The sequence below is a fragment of the Trichomycterus rosablanca genome, chromosome 7 (assembly GCF_030014385.1).
Source record: "Trichomycterus rosablanca isolate fTriRos1 chromosome 7, fTriRos1.hap1, whole genome shotgun sequence".
Classification (NCBI taxonomy): domain Eukaryota; kingdom Metazoa; phylum Chordata; class Actinopteri; order Siluriformes; family Trichomycteridae; genus Trichomycterus; species Trichomycterus rosablanca.
The window spans coordinates 8,785,387-8,802,053 of record NC_085994.1 but is presented as its reverse complement, the minus strand read 5'-3'; the positions used below and the strand labels follow the sequence as shown (position 1 = coordinate 8,802,053).

Below are 16,667 nucleotides of genomic sequence, written 5' to 3'. Positions count from 1 at the left end.
GCTTCTCATAAAGTACTCAGTACTAGTACTGTACTTAAAATCTAACTGTGGAAAGGTAAATGAATAGTGGAAATCAATTAGAGCTGGGTGGTTCCTGAATCACCCGGGTTAATGATTCGAATCTTTGTACTGAATCAGGAATCACGAGTCCGAAATCTCAATTAACCCGGATCCTATGAGTCCTCTGACTGGCTGCTGCATAGTACACAAGGCGACTGAGCAGACTCACCAGAAAAGATGATTTGGCTGAACCGGCTTCACTCCAGTCCATGAATCTAAGTAATAAGTTAAATATTCCAATAAACAAGAGGTTAAACACACTGCTGTTTGTTATGTGGCCGATTTTATGCACATTATACACTATTATTATTATTATTATTATTATTATTATCAGTAGTAGTGGTATAGATTAGTAAGGCAGCATATTTTCTTGTAAGCAAAACAACAACAAAATATAGTTATATTATTATTAAAATGCAAATGCTTACAGGCTACTTTAGGACTGTACCACTTAAGGAGTATCATAGCCCCCCCATGGTAATTTATTGACTGTTTGTTTGGTGCCACTGTGGCTGCCTGACTGGGTGAGGTTACCATGGCAATTTGTTGTTGATCATCCCCCTTGAACCCTTGATCCATTAATATACCCATCTGATTAGTAGGTGAGTCCACCCCTCTCTCCCCCATGATCAAGATTCCACTTAGAAAAAAGTGTCAACTTGTCACTGACAAGAGAAGTGTGAGGTGCCAAGAGAATTTTGTAGCAGTTGTAGCCTAGTGGTTAAGGAACTGGACCAGTAACCAAAAGGCCGCTGCCAGGTTGCCACTGTCGGGTCCTTGAGCAAGGCCCTTACCCCTCAATTGCTTAGATAATATACTGTCACAGTACTGTAAGTCGCTTTGGATAAAAGCGTCTGCTAAATGCTGAAAATGTAAATGTAAATTAAGAGAGAAGGATGCATTTTCATGCAGTAAATCCATCGCAATCAGAATGTCAGTACAAGTGACTCAAATGACTCAAATGAACCGAATCACATTACTGAGTGACCCGAGTCCATAAAATGAACCGAATTTACCAGCACTAAAATAAATGTGATGGAGTTTGTTTAGGAGCAGGAAGAAAACGGGTGCGTAATATGACCCCACTGTTTAAAGTAAAGGAATGTCGACACCTATTGGCTAGGATGGTGAATCAAGGTTGGTTGAAATGCACCGTGTCCCATGGCATGCTGTACTTACTCCTCTTCGTAAATCGAACTGATATGGACAGTTTAATCCTGTCTGATCGGCTCTATAAAGTTATATGAAACCTGACAGATTTTCAGACTGCACCTCGCGGTTGGATATCAGGACTGTGTGGCTGTAGTGTGGTAAGAGAAGCGTTCAATCACTGCAGTTCTCTTCTAACCCGCATTTTGTAGTTTCTCCTGCATTTTTGATCAGTTGTTAGGTTGATTTACTGGACTAAAAGAGTATAAACAAATATAGTTGCTACGCTGTTTACTTGTTTTACACACCAAGCTAAGGATAACGCTTTATATAGCAGATGAATAAAAGCGAGACCATTCAAACACCGCATACTAAACCAACGACGAACTGGCCAGTACTCTTACAGCTAATTAATGCAGCGTTCAAGTGCTCATCGATAACTCGTACATGTCAGATAGTTGCATATTTAATACAACTTCACTCGGTTTGATTGTTGTTGTGAAAATGCGTTCACAATAGTAAGAAAGCATAAAATTAAACATGTTTTTTTTAGTAAATCAAAGATCTTTTTCATATATGTTTGTCTACGAACATAAATACATCAACAATGTTTAGTTAGTCACTTGAAACTGGCACAGCTTTCACACGCCATCAAAACAATGCATTTCTTTTAGCTATTTTAATTTCCATTTACTAAGCAAAAAAGATTAAAGTTAGCTATAAACGTCTTGTGCTTCATCCAGAATCCCGAGTTCCCAAGTTGGTTAGCTGTTCAAATGCATTTGCAAAATGCATTAGTTAAACCTATTTTTCCCGTAAGAAATAATGTAAATAGAATTAATCCGTGCCAGACCTCCCAAACCACCACCTCACCTAACCTCTCTAATGTCTTAAATGCTCTTTTTTGTTATAAATACAAGTATATTTTCCCTTAAATCTTAAATTATAGAATAGATAATACTGTAATAAACAATAATAAACAGTAGTACTGCACTGTACATAAACACACATCACATTTCAGTACAGTACGTGTGCTGTACCATACACCATAATACATTTCCTTCTTTTTTTTATAAAATGTATCTACCAGAAACAATAACTCTCATATTTCTCTATTATTTCCTTCTTTATTTCAGTAGTGTTGTATTTTGTAGGTGTAACTGCACGAAAGAAAGAATACTTTACTCAGCGATTTCCTTCTTCTCTCTCGCTCACTGTCCCCTCTGTCTGATACACAGTGACGGCTACTGGCAGGAGTAATTATACAACAACGAATAGTAATAGATTTGTTCATTTTCTCAGCACTACACTTCCTCTGCACCTTCTTTTAGGCCACTTGGTAATGTGAACCACTGCCTAAGTCTCCTTCTTGTTTGTATTTCTTCAGGTCCTGAGTTTGTATGAGAGCAGCATTTTCTGTGGGTTGCCATGGAGTCGTTCGGCAGACAGGAGTTTTTGTGGTTTCTTGCTGAGGGCTGTATAATTCCCACTGCATGGCAAGGTCTGGAGCAGGTATGGCAGCTGATGCTCGTCTGCTGCCTCTGCCGAATCATCTGCAGAATGGGTGAGTCTGTTATGGAGAACTCTGTAATCTAAGTAATCATAATTTTGCGTGGGTTTCCTCTGGGTGTTCCGGTTTTCTCCCACAGTCCAAAGACGTGCAAGTGAGGTAAATTGGAGACACTAAATTGTCCATGACTGTGTTTGATATGACCTTGAGAAGTGATGAACCTTGTGTAATGAGTAACTACCGTTCCTGTCATAAATGTAACCAAAGTGTAAAACAGGACTTTAAAATCCTAATAAACAAACAAACAAATCTAATGTTGTTTTTGTTATCTACAGGTTTTCCGAATTACACGAAGCACATGATTTCAGTGGCAGGAGGCCTCTATGTGCTTTATGTCTTCTTTGAGCAGCACATGATTTGGGTGATCGCGCTCAGTCTTGTGTGCTTTCTCATTCTCTTTCTCTGCCAAAAGTCCAGCAGTCGAGGAGTCTTCCTTTCCATCGCTATTCTCATCTACATGCTTATGGGGTCTGTACTCACTAGCACATGCATATACTGTTCACCTAGGTGTTGTTTGTGCTTATGTTGTGTTTTTGTGCTTATTTAGAGTTTTGTCCATGGTCCTTTTTTTTTTTTTAAACACACTTTCTCCCCGTTTTTCCTCCCGATTTAGCACACTTAATTTTGTCTTCCGCTGCTACCAGAGATACCAGATTGCATCCGAGGAGAGCACGTCGCTGTACACGCGTCTCTTCCGACTCGTGCACAGCCCTCCTCTTCTCGCCCATACATTCTTCACAGGCGTCTCTTCCGCCAATCAGGGTCCTTACACAGTGTATGAAGATCCATCCACCCACTCATAGTCCGGCCCCCACCCTGCAGATACGGTGGCCAATTAGTATCTGCTGCAGACACTGCCAATTATGCCCGCTAGATGGCGCCCAGCCATCCGGAGGCAACACAGAGTTACGAACCGAGGAGTTGGTGCAAGCGGAATATCCCGCTGCGCCACCTGGGCATTTTGCAAAATTTCTTGTTCCTTTCTGCTTTATAGAGAGCTGCATTTGATAGATGCCGAAACCTGGCATAAGATGAGGGGTGAGTAATATTTGTATTGGTATTGGTTGTAACCTAAAATAATGACAATGAATGAAAGGGTTTTTTGTGTTCTGTGTGTTGTAAATGCAGGCTCTCAAATGGTTGTGGCCATGAAGGCTATCTCTCTGGCCTTTGACCTTGACAGAGGAGCAGTGTCCTCATTTCCTACAATACTGGAGTTTTTGGGTTACATATGGTTTGCTGGGACAGTGATCTTTGGCCCATGGATTAGCTTTATGAGCTACAGAGATGCTGTGGATGGGCGTAAAATGGTAACTACTTCCTAAAATTTCACTCTAATGCTGTACTGCTGCTACATACTCTATATGGCCAGTACTTATACAGTGTATCACAAAAGTGAGTACACCCCTCACATTTCTGCAAATATTTTATTATATCTTTTCATGGGACAACACTATAGAAATAAAACTTGGATATAACTTAGAGTAGTCAGTGTACAACTTGTATAGCAGTGTAGATTTACTGTCTTCTGAAAATAACTCAACACACAGCCATTAATGTCTAAATAGCTGGCAACATAAGTGAGTACACCCCACAGTGAACATGTCCAAATTGTGCCCAAAGGGTCAATATTTTGTGTGACCACCATTATTATCCAGCACTGCCTTAACCCTCCTGGGCATGGAATTCACCAGAGCTGCACAGGTTGCTACTGGAATCCTCTTCCACTCCTCCATGATGACATCACGGAGCTGGTGGATGTTAGACACCTTGAACTCCTCCACCTTCCACTTGAGGATGCGCCACAGGTGCTCAATTGGGTTTAGTCCATCACCTTTACCTTCAGCTTCCTCAGCAAGGCAGTTGTCATCTTGGAGGTTGTGTTTGGGGTCGTTATCCTGTTGGAAAACTGCCATGAGGCCCAGTTTTCAAAGGGAGGGGATCATGCTCTGTTTCAGAATGTCACAGTACATGTTGGAATTCATGTTTCCCTCAATGAACTGCAGCTTCCCAGTGCCAGCAACACTCATGCAGCCCAAGACCATGATGCTACCACTACCATGCTTGACTGTAGGCAAGATACAGTTGTCCTGGTACTTCTCACCAGGGCGCCCCCACACATGCTGGACACCATCTGAGCCAAACAAGTTTATCTTGGTCTCGTCAGACCACAGGGCATTCCAGTAATCCATGTTCTTGGACTGCTTGTCTTCAGCAAACTGTTTGCGGGCTTTCTTGTGCGTCAGCTTCCTTCTGGGATGACGACCATGCAGACCGAGTTGATGCAGTGTGCGGCGTATGGTCTGAGCACTGACAGGCTGACCTCCCACGTCTTCAAGCTCTGCAGCAATGCTGGCAGCACTCATGTGTCTATTTTTTAAAGCCAACCTCTGGATATGACGCCGAACACAAGGACTCAACTTCTTTGGTCGAAGCCTGTTCCGAGTGGAACCTGTCCTGGAAAACCGCTGTATGACCTTGGCCACCATGCTGTAGCTCAGTTTCAGGGTGTTAGCAATCTTCTTATAGCCCAGGCCATCTTTGTGGAGAGCAACAATTCTATTTCTCACATCCTCAGAGAGTTCTTTGCCATGAGGTGCCATGTTGAATATCCAGTGGCCAGTATGAGAGAATTGTACCCAAAACACCAAATTTAACAGCCCTGCTCCCCATTTACACCTGGGACCTTGACAGATGACACCAGGAAGGGACAACGACACATTTGGGCACAATTTGGACATGTTCACTGTGGGGTGTACTCACTTATGTTGCAGCTATTTAGACATTAATGGCTGTGTGTTGAGTTATTTTCAGAAGACAGTAAATCTACACTGCTATACAAGCTGTACACTGACTACTCTAAGTTATATCCAAGTTTCATGTCTATAGTGTTGTCCCATGAAAAGATATAATGAAATATTTGCAGAAATGTGAGGGGTGTACTCACTTTTGTGATACACTGTATATGTGGACTGTTCTCCTAATTATTGAGTTTGAATGTTTCATGTTGTTCTAATGTTTATGGTGTTCCAGTTTCTGAGTATCAGATTGGTGCTTTCCTACGATATACACTGATCAGCCATAACATTAAAACCACGTCCTTGTTTCTACACTCACTGTCCATTTTATCAGCTCCAATTACGATATAGAAGCACTTTGTAGTTTTACAATTACTGACTGTAGTCCATCTGTTTCTCTGCATGCTTTGTTAGCCCCCTTTCATGCTGTTCTTCAATGCTCAGGATCCCCACAGGACCACTACAGAGCAGGTATTCTCAGCACTGCAGTGATACTGACATGGTGGTGCTGTGTTAGTGTGTGTTGTGCTGGTATGAGTGGATAAGACACAGCAGTGCTGCTGGAGTTTTTAAACACCTCACTCTCACTGCTGGACTTAAAATTGTCCACCAACCAAAAATATAGGCAGCATCCTATGACCACTGATGAAGGTCTAGAAGATGACCAACTCAAACAGCAGCAATAGATGAGCGATCGTCTCTGACTTTACATCTACAAGTTGAACCAACTAGGTAGGAGTGTTTAATAGAGAGACAGTGAGTGGACACGGTATTTAAAAACTCCAGCAGCGCTGCTGTGTCTGATCCACTCATACCAGCACAACACACACTAACACACCACCACCATGTCAGTGTCACTGCAGTGCTGAGAATGATCCACCACCTAAATAATACCTGCTCTGTAGTGGTCCTGACCACTGAAGAACAGGGTGAAAGCAGGCTAAAAAAACATGCAGAGAAACAGATGGACTACAGTCAGTAATTGTAGAACTACAAAGTGCTCCTATATGATAAGTTGAGCTGATAAAATGGACAGTGAGTGTAGAAACAAGGAGGTGGTTTTAATGTTATGACTGATTAGTGTATGCCGCTGTATGTTAGTTGGTGTTTGTGCAGGCTTGTTTGTGGTCATGTGATTTTAATTCCCTTTTCAGAATTTCTCCTGGTTTATAAAGATCGCTTCAAGTTTTGTAAAGAGTCAAGTGTGTCTTGTTATCTCCACCTGCATCGCTCCATATCTCTTCCCTTACTTCATTCCCATCAGTGGTGATGGGCTACCTCACAGGTCTGTTAACATAATAGTGGAAGTATTCAGACCCCTTGAGTTTTTGAGCACTTTGTTTTATGGATCTGATTACAAATCAAATTGAATAAAAAATTATTTGATTTGAGTTTGGACTTCCACTTTATCCGTCAATCTACACTTAAAATTACTGAAATATCTAATCAAGGTCAAGGGGTCTCTTCCTCTTCAACTATTTCTCTATACTTAGAGCTATGTATAATGTGTATATATATTTATGTCATCAGATGGCTTCATGCATATGAGAACGCCCTGTCTTTCCACTTCAGTAACTACTTTGTTAGTTATCTGAGTGAGACTACCATGGTTCTGGCTGGAGCTGGATTTACTGCACACAAAGACAATCTGAAATGGTAAGTGATACTTTATTTTTCTCCAAATTTTAGTTAGAATGTCCTGCTAAAAGAGGTGACTGCCTAAACGGCCACAATGTTGTCATTAATGGGTGTACTTAATCAGCTAACAATGTTTAGGTAGGTGGCCAAAAGTAACATTCACATAAATACCCTGACCCGAGGTTTCCCAGCAGAACATTGCCCAGAGCCTCACACTGGCCAAGACCCTCCATCGTCCTGCCATCTTCTTATTTTCCGAAAGTGCATCATGTTTCACATGAATTAATCAGACCAGGCCACCTCCTTCCATTGTTCCATGGTCCATTTCTAAAGCTCATGTGCCCATTGTAGGTGCTTTCAGTGGTGGACAGGGGTCATCTTGGGCACTTCTGACCCTGACACTGGTTTACCAGTTATTCTTGGACCACTTTTGGCTGGTAATGACCACTGAATGCTGGGAACACCCCAGTAGATCTGCAAGTTTGGAAATGCTTAGACCCAGTCATTTACCCATCACAATTTGGCTCTTGTAAAAGTCAGATCTTTAAGTTAGCTAATACACTGCCTGGCCAAAAAAACACACGCTAATATTCCGTTGGACCGCCTTTAGCTTTGATTACGGCACGCATTCGCTGTGACATCGTTTCCACAAGCTTCTGCAATGTCACAACATTTATTTCTGTCCAGAGTTGCATTCATTTTTCCCCAAGATCTTGTATTGATGATGGGAGATTTGGACCACTGCACAAAGTCTTCTCCAGCACATCCCAAAGATTCTCAATGGGGTTCAGGTCTGGACTCTGTGGTGGCCAATCCATGTGTGAAAATGATGTCTCGTGCTCCCTGAACCACTCTTTCACAATTTGAGCCCGATGAATCCTGGCATTGTCATCTTGGAATATGCCCGTGCCATCAGGGAAGAAAAAATCCATTGATGGAATAACCTGGTGGATCAGTATATTCAGGTAGTCAGCTGACCTCATTCTTTGGGCACATAACGTTGCTGAACCTAGACCTGACCAACTGCAGCAACCCCAGATCATAGCACTGCCCCCACAGGCTTGTACGGTAGGCACTAGGCATGATGGGTGCATCACTTCAGCTGCCTCTTTTCTTACCCTGATGCACCCATCACTCTGGAACAGGGTACATCTGGACTCATCAGACCACATGACCTTCTTCCATTGCTCCAGAGTCCAATCTTTATGCTCCCTAGAAAATTGAAGCCGTTTTTGCCGGTTAGCCTCACTGACAAGTGGTTTTCTTAAGGCTACAAAGCTGTTTAGTCCTAATCCCTTGAGTTCCCTTTGCATTGTGTGTGTGGAAATGCTCTTACTTTCACTATTAAACATCTCCCTGAGTTCTACTGTAGTTTTTCTACCATTTGATTTAACCAAACGTTTAAGTGATCGCCGATTTTTCCGACCACATTCCTTCCTCGAAGATGATGTTTCCCCACCGTCCTTCCACTTTTTAATAATGCGCTGGACAGTTCTTAACCCGATTTTAGTAGTTTCAGCTTCTCCTTAGATGTTTTCTCTGCTTGATTCATGCCAATAATTTGACCCTTCTGAAACAGATTAACATCTTTTCCACGACCACAGGATGTGTTTTTCCACATGGTTGTTTAACAAATGAGAAGCTCACTGCATCAGTTAGGGTTAAATAACTTGTTGCCAGCTGAAACATAATCACCCATGCAGTAATTATCCAATGGGAGGCTCATACCTATTTGCTTAGTTAAATCCAGGTGGTGACCTTTTTTTTGGCCGGGCAGTGTATATTCCACCCTTTGACAAATGCCAGTTTACCACAATAATTAATGTTTTTTTAGTTCACCTATTAGTGGTTAACAGTACCTACAGTATGTATGGTGGAAAAAACTTGGTTTAACCTGTAAAACTATGGATGGATTTTTAAGTATGGTGATTGTTTTTATCTTAGGGATGTAACTGTGGCAAAGCCTCTCAATGTTGAACTGCCCAGATCTATGGTGGAAGTGGTGACCTCATGGAACCTGCCCATGTCTGTCTGGCTAAACAAATGTGAGTTATTCAGTATATTTTAATTGTGTATATTTAATTTTTGTGTATGGTTATTTGAATCTCTGTCTGAATTCATGCAACAAGCCTTAGCATTCATTTATTCACTAGTCAAGTCAAGTCAAGTCAACTTTATTTATATAGCGCTTTTTACAATATACATTGTCTCAAAGCAACTTTACAAAATCCAGGACCAACAGATACAAAAACCCCTGTTGAGCAAGCCGAGGGCGACTGTGGCAAGGAAAAACTCCCTGAAAATTACAGGAAGAAACCTTGAGAGGAACCAGACTCAGCAGGGCCCATCCTTCCTGGGTGGCCTGGAGGATACTTTAAATAAATACACGATTTACACAAATCATACAAACACAGAATTAAAATGAACTAAAAGTCATAACTGGTAATAAATAGATAAATAAACAATTAAATAATAATAGAGTTGTTATCCGCTCTAGTCTTCAATAAAGTCTGTAGTGATTTCTTGTCGTTGCAATTACTCCAGACCCGTCACATCTGACAGGAGCAGCATCGTTGTCCCGGCAGTCTCGACTTTAATCCTTAACTTCGGCGGGTAAACAGGTTTCCATCAGAATGCCCTCGGGGTAAAACAACAGAGAATGTAGTTAATAATGTACAATGCTAGTTGACAAACAGTTTTACAGAGAGTTTTAGACTCCGGCAGCCCTAATTAATACAGCATAACTAAAAGGGAGAGCAAGCAGGTAACAAGGTCATGAAGGCTTTCACAGGACATCAGCGCCCATCTCCCCACCGTCATCAAACCTGAGTGATCGGACAAGAGAGGCAGAACGACAGCAACCCAACATCCCTGATCACCACAAGTTTCTATGACCAAGAACCCCCAAGCTCTGCGCCTTTGTCTATACTAATCAAAAGCCTGAGAAAATAAATATGTTTTCAGTCTAGACTTAAACATTGAGACTGTGTCCGAATCCCGAACAGAGGCAGGAAGATTATTCCAGAGTTGTGGAGCTTTGTAAGAAAATGCTCTTCCACCAGCCGTGATCTTTTTAATTTTAGGAACTATAAGTAACCCTGCATCTTGTGAACGAAGTGGACGCGCTGGGTTGTAGTGATTAATAAGTTCACTCAGATACTGTGGAGCCAGACCATGTAGCGCTTTATAAGTTAGTAAAAGTATTTTGTAATCAATGCGAAATTTAACTGGCAGCCAGTGTAGAGATGATAGAACAGGAGTAATATGGTAAAAATTTTTAGTTCTAGTTAGCACTCGAGCTGCTGCATTTTGAACTAATTGGAGTTTGTTTAAGGATCTACCAGAGCATCCAGTTAGAAGAGCATTACAATAATCTAACCGAGAAGTTATAAACGCATGGATCAGTTTTTCGGCGTCATTAACAGATAGTATATTTCTTATTTTAGAAATGTTACGCAAATGATAGAAAGCAACTCTAGTAATATTATTAACGTGTGTATCAAATGAGAGATCTGAATCTATTGTGACACCTAAGTTTTTTACATCTGGGCTGGGAGTAACCGAGAACGTGTTTAAGTTTAGCACCAGGTTAGATAACTTGTCTCTTGCAGCTTTAGAGCCAACAAGTAAAACCTCAGTTTTATCTGAATTAAGTAAAAGAAAATTACACGACAGCCAGTTTTTTATGTCATTTACACAATCTTCTATCTTACTGATTGTGTCAGTATCATTTGGTTTGGCTGATATATACAGCTATGTGTCATCTGCATAGCAGTGAAAGTTTATGCCATGTTTATGAATAATTTCACCTAGTGGAAGCATATAGAGTGTAAATAATAGCGGTCCCAGTACCGACCCCTGTGGAACACCATACTTTACTTTTGTAGTTTCCGAGCATTTATTATTTACATAAACGAATTGAGAGCGGTCAATTGAGATACTAGTCATCTAGTATTTAACCCTCATGGGTTGTTTGTGGTCCTGAGACCCCATATCCTGTTTAACAGCTCAAAAATGATTAGCCTTTTTTAATCAGCTTGATAATATGACTTTTCTTAATTTTAATGTTCATTTGCACAGATGTGTTTAAGAGTGCACTTAAACTTGGTACATTTCCTGCCATCTTGGTGACGTACACAGCCAGTACGCTTTTACATGTGAGTATCAAATCAAAACTCTTTTTTTTTTATTAAAGTCACCGTGGTGGCCACATAACATTCTGTTTTAGGCAGAGTAAATATTCTACAAATACAAATTATATATTTTGTATGTAAATATACAGGGGTTGGACAATGAAACTGAAACACCTGTCATTTTAGTGTGGGAGGTTTCATGGCTAAATTGGACCAGTCTGGTGGCCAATCTTCATTAATTGCACATTGCACCAGTAAGAGCAGAGTGTGAAGGTTCAATTAGCAGGGTAAGAGCACAGTTTTGCTCAAAATATTGCAATGCACACAACATTATGGGTGACATACCAGAGTTCAAAAGAGGACAAATTGTTGGTGCACGTCTTGCTGGCGCATCTGTGACCAAGACAGCAAGTCTTTGTGATGTATCAAGAGCCACAATATTATTGAGCCACTTTGGGGTGATTTGGAGAAGCGAGTCAGGAAACGTTTTCCTCCACCAGCATCACGTAGTGACCTGGCCACTATCCTGCAAGAAGAATGGCTTAAAATCCCTCTGACCACTGTGCAGGACTTGTATATGTCATTTCCAAGACGAATTGACGCTGTATTGGCCGCAAAAGGAGGCCCTACACCATACTAATAAATTATTGTGGTCTAAAACCAGGTGTTTCAGTTTCATTGTCCAACCCCTGTATATTTGTTAAAGTATTTGTTTTTAGGAAAATGTAATTGCTAACTTTTGTAAATGGCTGACTTCTGAGGAAGTAAAGTAGTTCTTCATATGTGCTCAGACTTTGTAAGAATCTGCAGAAGACTATGTAGGAGTCCACTACTAGTTGGTAAAAAGAAGAGGCGGACAACTTTACACATGTTGGGTGTGTGTGCTTGTCTCTGGTACTTCTCGGCCAGGTGGATGTCGTGTACGAGGCAGAGTTTATGGAAAGGACTGGTGTTGATTTGTAATATGATCTATGACTTATTGCATACTGTAGGACATTATTTAGGACTTTAGATATATTGATTGATAGATTTATGTCTGATTAAAATGTAATAAACGACCACATTAGCCATGTTGTATTAAAGGACAATAACACTAGAGAAAATCTATTTGCAATAAAAATAATATTCTGTGCCTAATTATATTTTGTTCAGTAATTTGTAAATACAATCATTTTCCTTCTTTATCTTGTTTAGTTCAGCTGTTTCCTTACATTTGTTTAATTTTAATTTTTGTTTTTTAGTAATATATTTTTAGGGGATGGAATCCTTCAACAATTGCCTCTGAGATATTTAAAACGCTGAAGCAAAAGCCAGTCATCTAAATTGTACAAACTAAATCAAAATGTTTTAAATTTATGGCTAACAATGTAATACACAGTTTCAAAGTATTTAGCCCATTTAATACATTACCAAGTACAGTATTTAGTTAATAAAACAGCTGATTTATTTCTCAATAACTTATTTCTATTATTTTATAAACATCAGACAACTCATATAGTGTACCAGCTATCCAAGCACCGTGGCTGGACATCTAGAGACCTCTAGTGGTGAATGTGTGGATTTGCGAACCAGCAAACTGTTACTAGCAAACTGTTTATCAGCTCTCTTCTGCTCTGCAGGGTCTGAGCTTTCACTTGGGCGCCGTGCTGTTGTCCTTGGGCTTTATCACTTACGTAGAACATGGTAAGACATACAGTTTATTCCTGCTCATGCTGAACTAATACTGAATGTACTGATACTTTATCCTGACTGCTCTGTTCGTCCTCCTTCAGTTCTTAGAAAGAGGCTGGCAGCTATCTTTAGTGCCTGCATACTGTCCAAGCGCTGTCCAAGTGACTGTCATCATCAGAACAAAAGGGTAGAGTACATGTTAACACAGCTCTTATTGATAATGTTGGGAGATGCTGATGGAATTAAAAATAACATGTGAACGATGACTTCATACTGTTAAGAGAAAAGCAAAAATTATCTTTGTTTTGATGGAAGATGAGCTGATTATATAATACAATATTTCTAGTAGTGTTGCCATGGTAGAAACTTTAGGTTTTTTATATGATCTCAGAGTAATTATTGTGATAGAATAAAATATTACAAGCCCACAGCAAATTTTGCTCCTTAAAAATGTTAAAATATTTTTTTAAAAACCCAAATAACTGCATTGTTACTAAACACTATACATAAAAAACAAGTTATCATGTTAATATCGGATTAATGCAATCATTTCATTAGAATATGATTTTATCATAATCATGGTTTTAGATTTGGTTTTGTTTCGTACCTTATATGTTCAAAAATACTCTTTCTGTTTTATTTTTAAATTCATTTAATTGCCAACAGGTGTAATAAATCAATTATATAAAGGAAATTATATGCTTCCAACTATGCTGGAATAGGAGTCTTCCCTAAACTGGATTGAATTAGAACATCAATTGAGGCTTTCTTGACTGTCATCAGTGCCCAGTCAAACAAATGCTTTTTCAACTGAACAAGTATAAATATTTTAAAGTAAGCAGCCTTCTTAGAAGAGTGTCTGTTGTTATACCAGAAAAGATCACAGAGTTCACTCTATTTGAAATGGTATGTCCAACAAGATCATGGTCAGGTGTCCAAATACTTTTGGTCATATAGTGTATCTGCATATAGGACTACTTTAAACACAAAATCTATATAAGCTACATAAAGATATTTGTGATTTGGTCTAAGATGAGATTAAGAACCTCCAGACCCAAGCAAATTGTATTGAACCCCCATTTGAAAAATATAATGACGGGTCGCTCAGGTGGCGCAGCGGTAAAAACACACACTAGCACACCAGAGCTGGGATCTCGAATACATCGTCTCAAGCCGGATAGGGAATCCTCGTGACTGATGCGGCTGCGACCTCTGCTGGCTGATTGATGGCACCTGCACAGAGGCGGGGAAAGAGTGTGAAGAGGGTGTGTCTCACCGTACGCAAGGCTGATTTGCATATATGCACTCGCCTAGTGTGGGTGGAAAAAATGCATACGGTTGCTGCCCACGTGTCGGAGGGGGCATGGGTTAGCTTCGTTCTCCTGAAATCAGAGCGGGGTTGGCATTAGTGGAGAGGAAGCATGATGCAATCAGGCAATTGGACGTACTAAGAAGTTGGGAGAAGAAGAGGAGAAAATGCATTAAAAAAATATGAAAATAATGACAAGCAGGAAACCAAAATGAATGGACTAAATGTACAGTACTTATATTGTTATAATTTTAGTTACGCTTTACTAACCACCTCTATCAGGCAACTGTGTAAACTCGTCATGCATTCATTTCTATTAATGATTTTCATTTTATGTTGTGTGTCCGTGTACTGTGATTTCTTTCATGTAGGATGTGTGGGTGTTTGGGATTAATCTGTTCTTTAGCGCATTGTCCATATTTCACCTGATATACCTGGGCTCACTCTTTGACTTGGATGCTGAAGATGAAAAGGTTCCGTCTCACTGTTTTTATTTATTGTTTGTTATTTATGATTGATGAACACATTTCACTTTACAATGTAGCGTAGATTTAATACTAGCTTCTTCACTTATTCATTATTTATGTCCTGTTATTACTTTCAGGGTCACATGGCTAGTCACACTATACAGAAGTGGTCGGAGCTAAACTGGGCAAGCCACTGGGTGACGTTGGGGTGCTTTGTCTTCTATTGGCTCATTTAAAATCCAAATGTGAAAAAAGACAACCTGCACAGGACAAGCTGAAGACGATCCCAGCGACTCACTGCTTGTTTTTTTTATCTGGAGCTGCAGAGATTGCAGGAAGTACACCATTACTGCTTTTATCCTTTATATTGTTATTTTTAGATTTAGATGAAAGTCTTGAAAGTATTTTCCCAGTCACGTACTGTATATTATGCATATGAAACATGTAAAAATGCATCATTTTTGTTACAAGAACCTTTTATATTTTGACAATACAGCTGACATGTAAAGATATTTATTATTTTCTAATAAAAAACATGCTCCATCTGTTCATCGCTGTGTGTGTCATTTTGCTTTGGGCTTGCAATTCATAAATGCAATGTACCTTATGGGGCTGAGTTATACACAAGACAGCAGGATTTGTTGTCTAGCCATATACTTCTGTATTTGACCTAGTCATCTCTCTTGATGACTCCCAGATCAGACCATCTGATAATGAAAGAAGCCTTGGTGTCGTCCTGGATAACCAGCTGACCTTCTCTCCGTGTGTAGCCAACATGACAAGATCGTGCCGGTTCCTCCTCTACAACATCAGGAAGATTCGACCATTTCTCTCTATGGAAGCCGCTCAGATTCTGGTCCAGTCACTTGTAATCTCACGGCTGGACTACTGCAACTCCCTCCTGGCAGGAGCTCCCATGTCTACTACTAAACCCTTGCAGCTCATTCAAAATGCAGCTGCTCGCCTGGTTTTTAACCAACCTAAACACTGCCACATCACCCCACTGCTGCGTTCTCTTCACTGGCTTCCTGTAGCTGCACGCATCCAGTTTAAAACACTGATGCTCGCCTACAAAGCCAAAAATGGACCAGCCCCAAGCTACAGTACCTTCGTGGTCTAATCAAACCCCGCTCTATACCACACAACCTCGGAGCCACTAGTCTCGCCCGACTTGATCCTTTACCCAGGACTCTGTACTGGCACCCAAGTGGTGGAACAAACTTCCTCTGTCTGTCCGAACATCTGAGTCTCTTGCTGTCTTTAAAAAACGATTAAAAACTTTCATCACCTCTTTACTAAGCACTTAATCTGACTTGTACTTACTTACTAACACTTTCATTTCTTTCAAAAAAAAAAAAACTTGGTTCTAACAGGGTTTTAGCAGATTTGTGTTCTTGGACTGTTGTTTACTTAAACTAGAATAAGGTAATGTTTACTATGGAAGCACTTTTGTAAGTCGCTCTGGATAAGAGCTTCTGCTAAATGTCGAAAATGTAAATGTATTTGCTCAGTTTTACTTCAGAGTTCATCAGCTCCAAGGGTTGGTTAAGGTTTGCATTAAGGGTCAGGTGACTTCTCAAAGCAACACAGCTACAAAAACATTTAGCCATAAGATGTAAGATCTAAAGATCTAATTTGTAATTGTTTAAATTTCTAAATTTTACTATGATTTGAAGCGACACAAAGTACGTAGTTGCAAGACACAATAGTATTTGACTTTAGCTTGTAACTTCTCTGTGCCTCTATAAATATGATTTAATTGACCGCCCCATAAAATAGTGTTCTCTTGCCGGGGCCGAGAATAAAACGCAAACCATCACCGTATGCTAAGAAGAAGTTTGTTCAGATTATTATGTATAATCAAAAAATCAG

General features: G+C 40.1%; 1 protein-coding gene across 1 annotated transcript; it reads left to right on the top strand.

Moving 5' to 3' along the window:
- Window positions 1–1,295: 1,295 nt before the first annotated feature.
- On the top strand, window positions 1,296–15,344 carry porcnl (porcupine O-acyltransferase like). The gene is made up of 13 exons (XM_062998329.1): window positions 1,296–1,370; window positions 2,597–2,773; window positions 3,055–3,247; window positions 3,774–3,817; window positions 3,908–4,089; window positions 6,732–6,862; window positions 7,108–7,233; window positions 9,160–9,260; window positions 11,296–11,372; window positions 12,968–13,031; window positions 13,121–13,206; window positions 14,700–14,801; window positions 14,933–15,344. The coding sequence occupies exons 2-13, from the start codon at window positions 2,638–2,640 to the stop codon at window positions 15,029–15,031; spliced, it is 1,341 nt and encodes a 446-aa protein (XP_062854399.1). The 5' UTR covers window positions 1,296–1,370; window positions 2,597–2,637; the 3' UTR covers window positions 15,032–15,344.
- Window positions 15,345–16,667: the final 1,323 nt, after the last annotated feature.

Bases quoted from the DNA above. Each gene is read 5' to 3' on its own strand.
- porcnl (XM_062998329.1), top strand. From the start codon at position 2,638: ATGGAGTCGTTCGGCAGACAGGAGTTTTTGTGGTTTCTTGCTGAGGGC. The intron at 6,863-7,107 runs GTCTGTTAACAT...TTATGTCATCAG, and splicing joins GGTGATGGGCTACCTCACAG to ATGGCTTCATGCATATGAGA. The intron at 14,802-14,932 runs GTTCCGTCTCAC...TATTACTTTCAG, and splicing joins TGGATGCTGAAGATGAAAAG to GGTCACATGGCTAGTCACAC.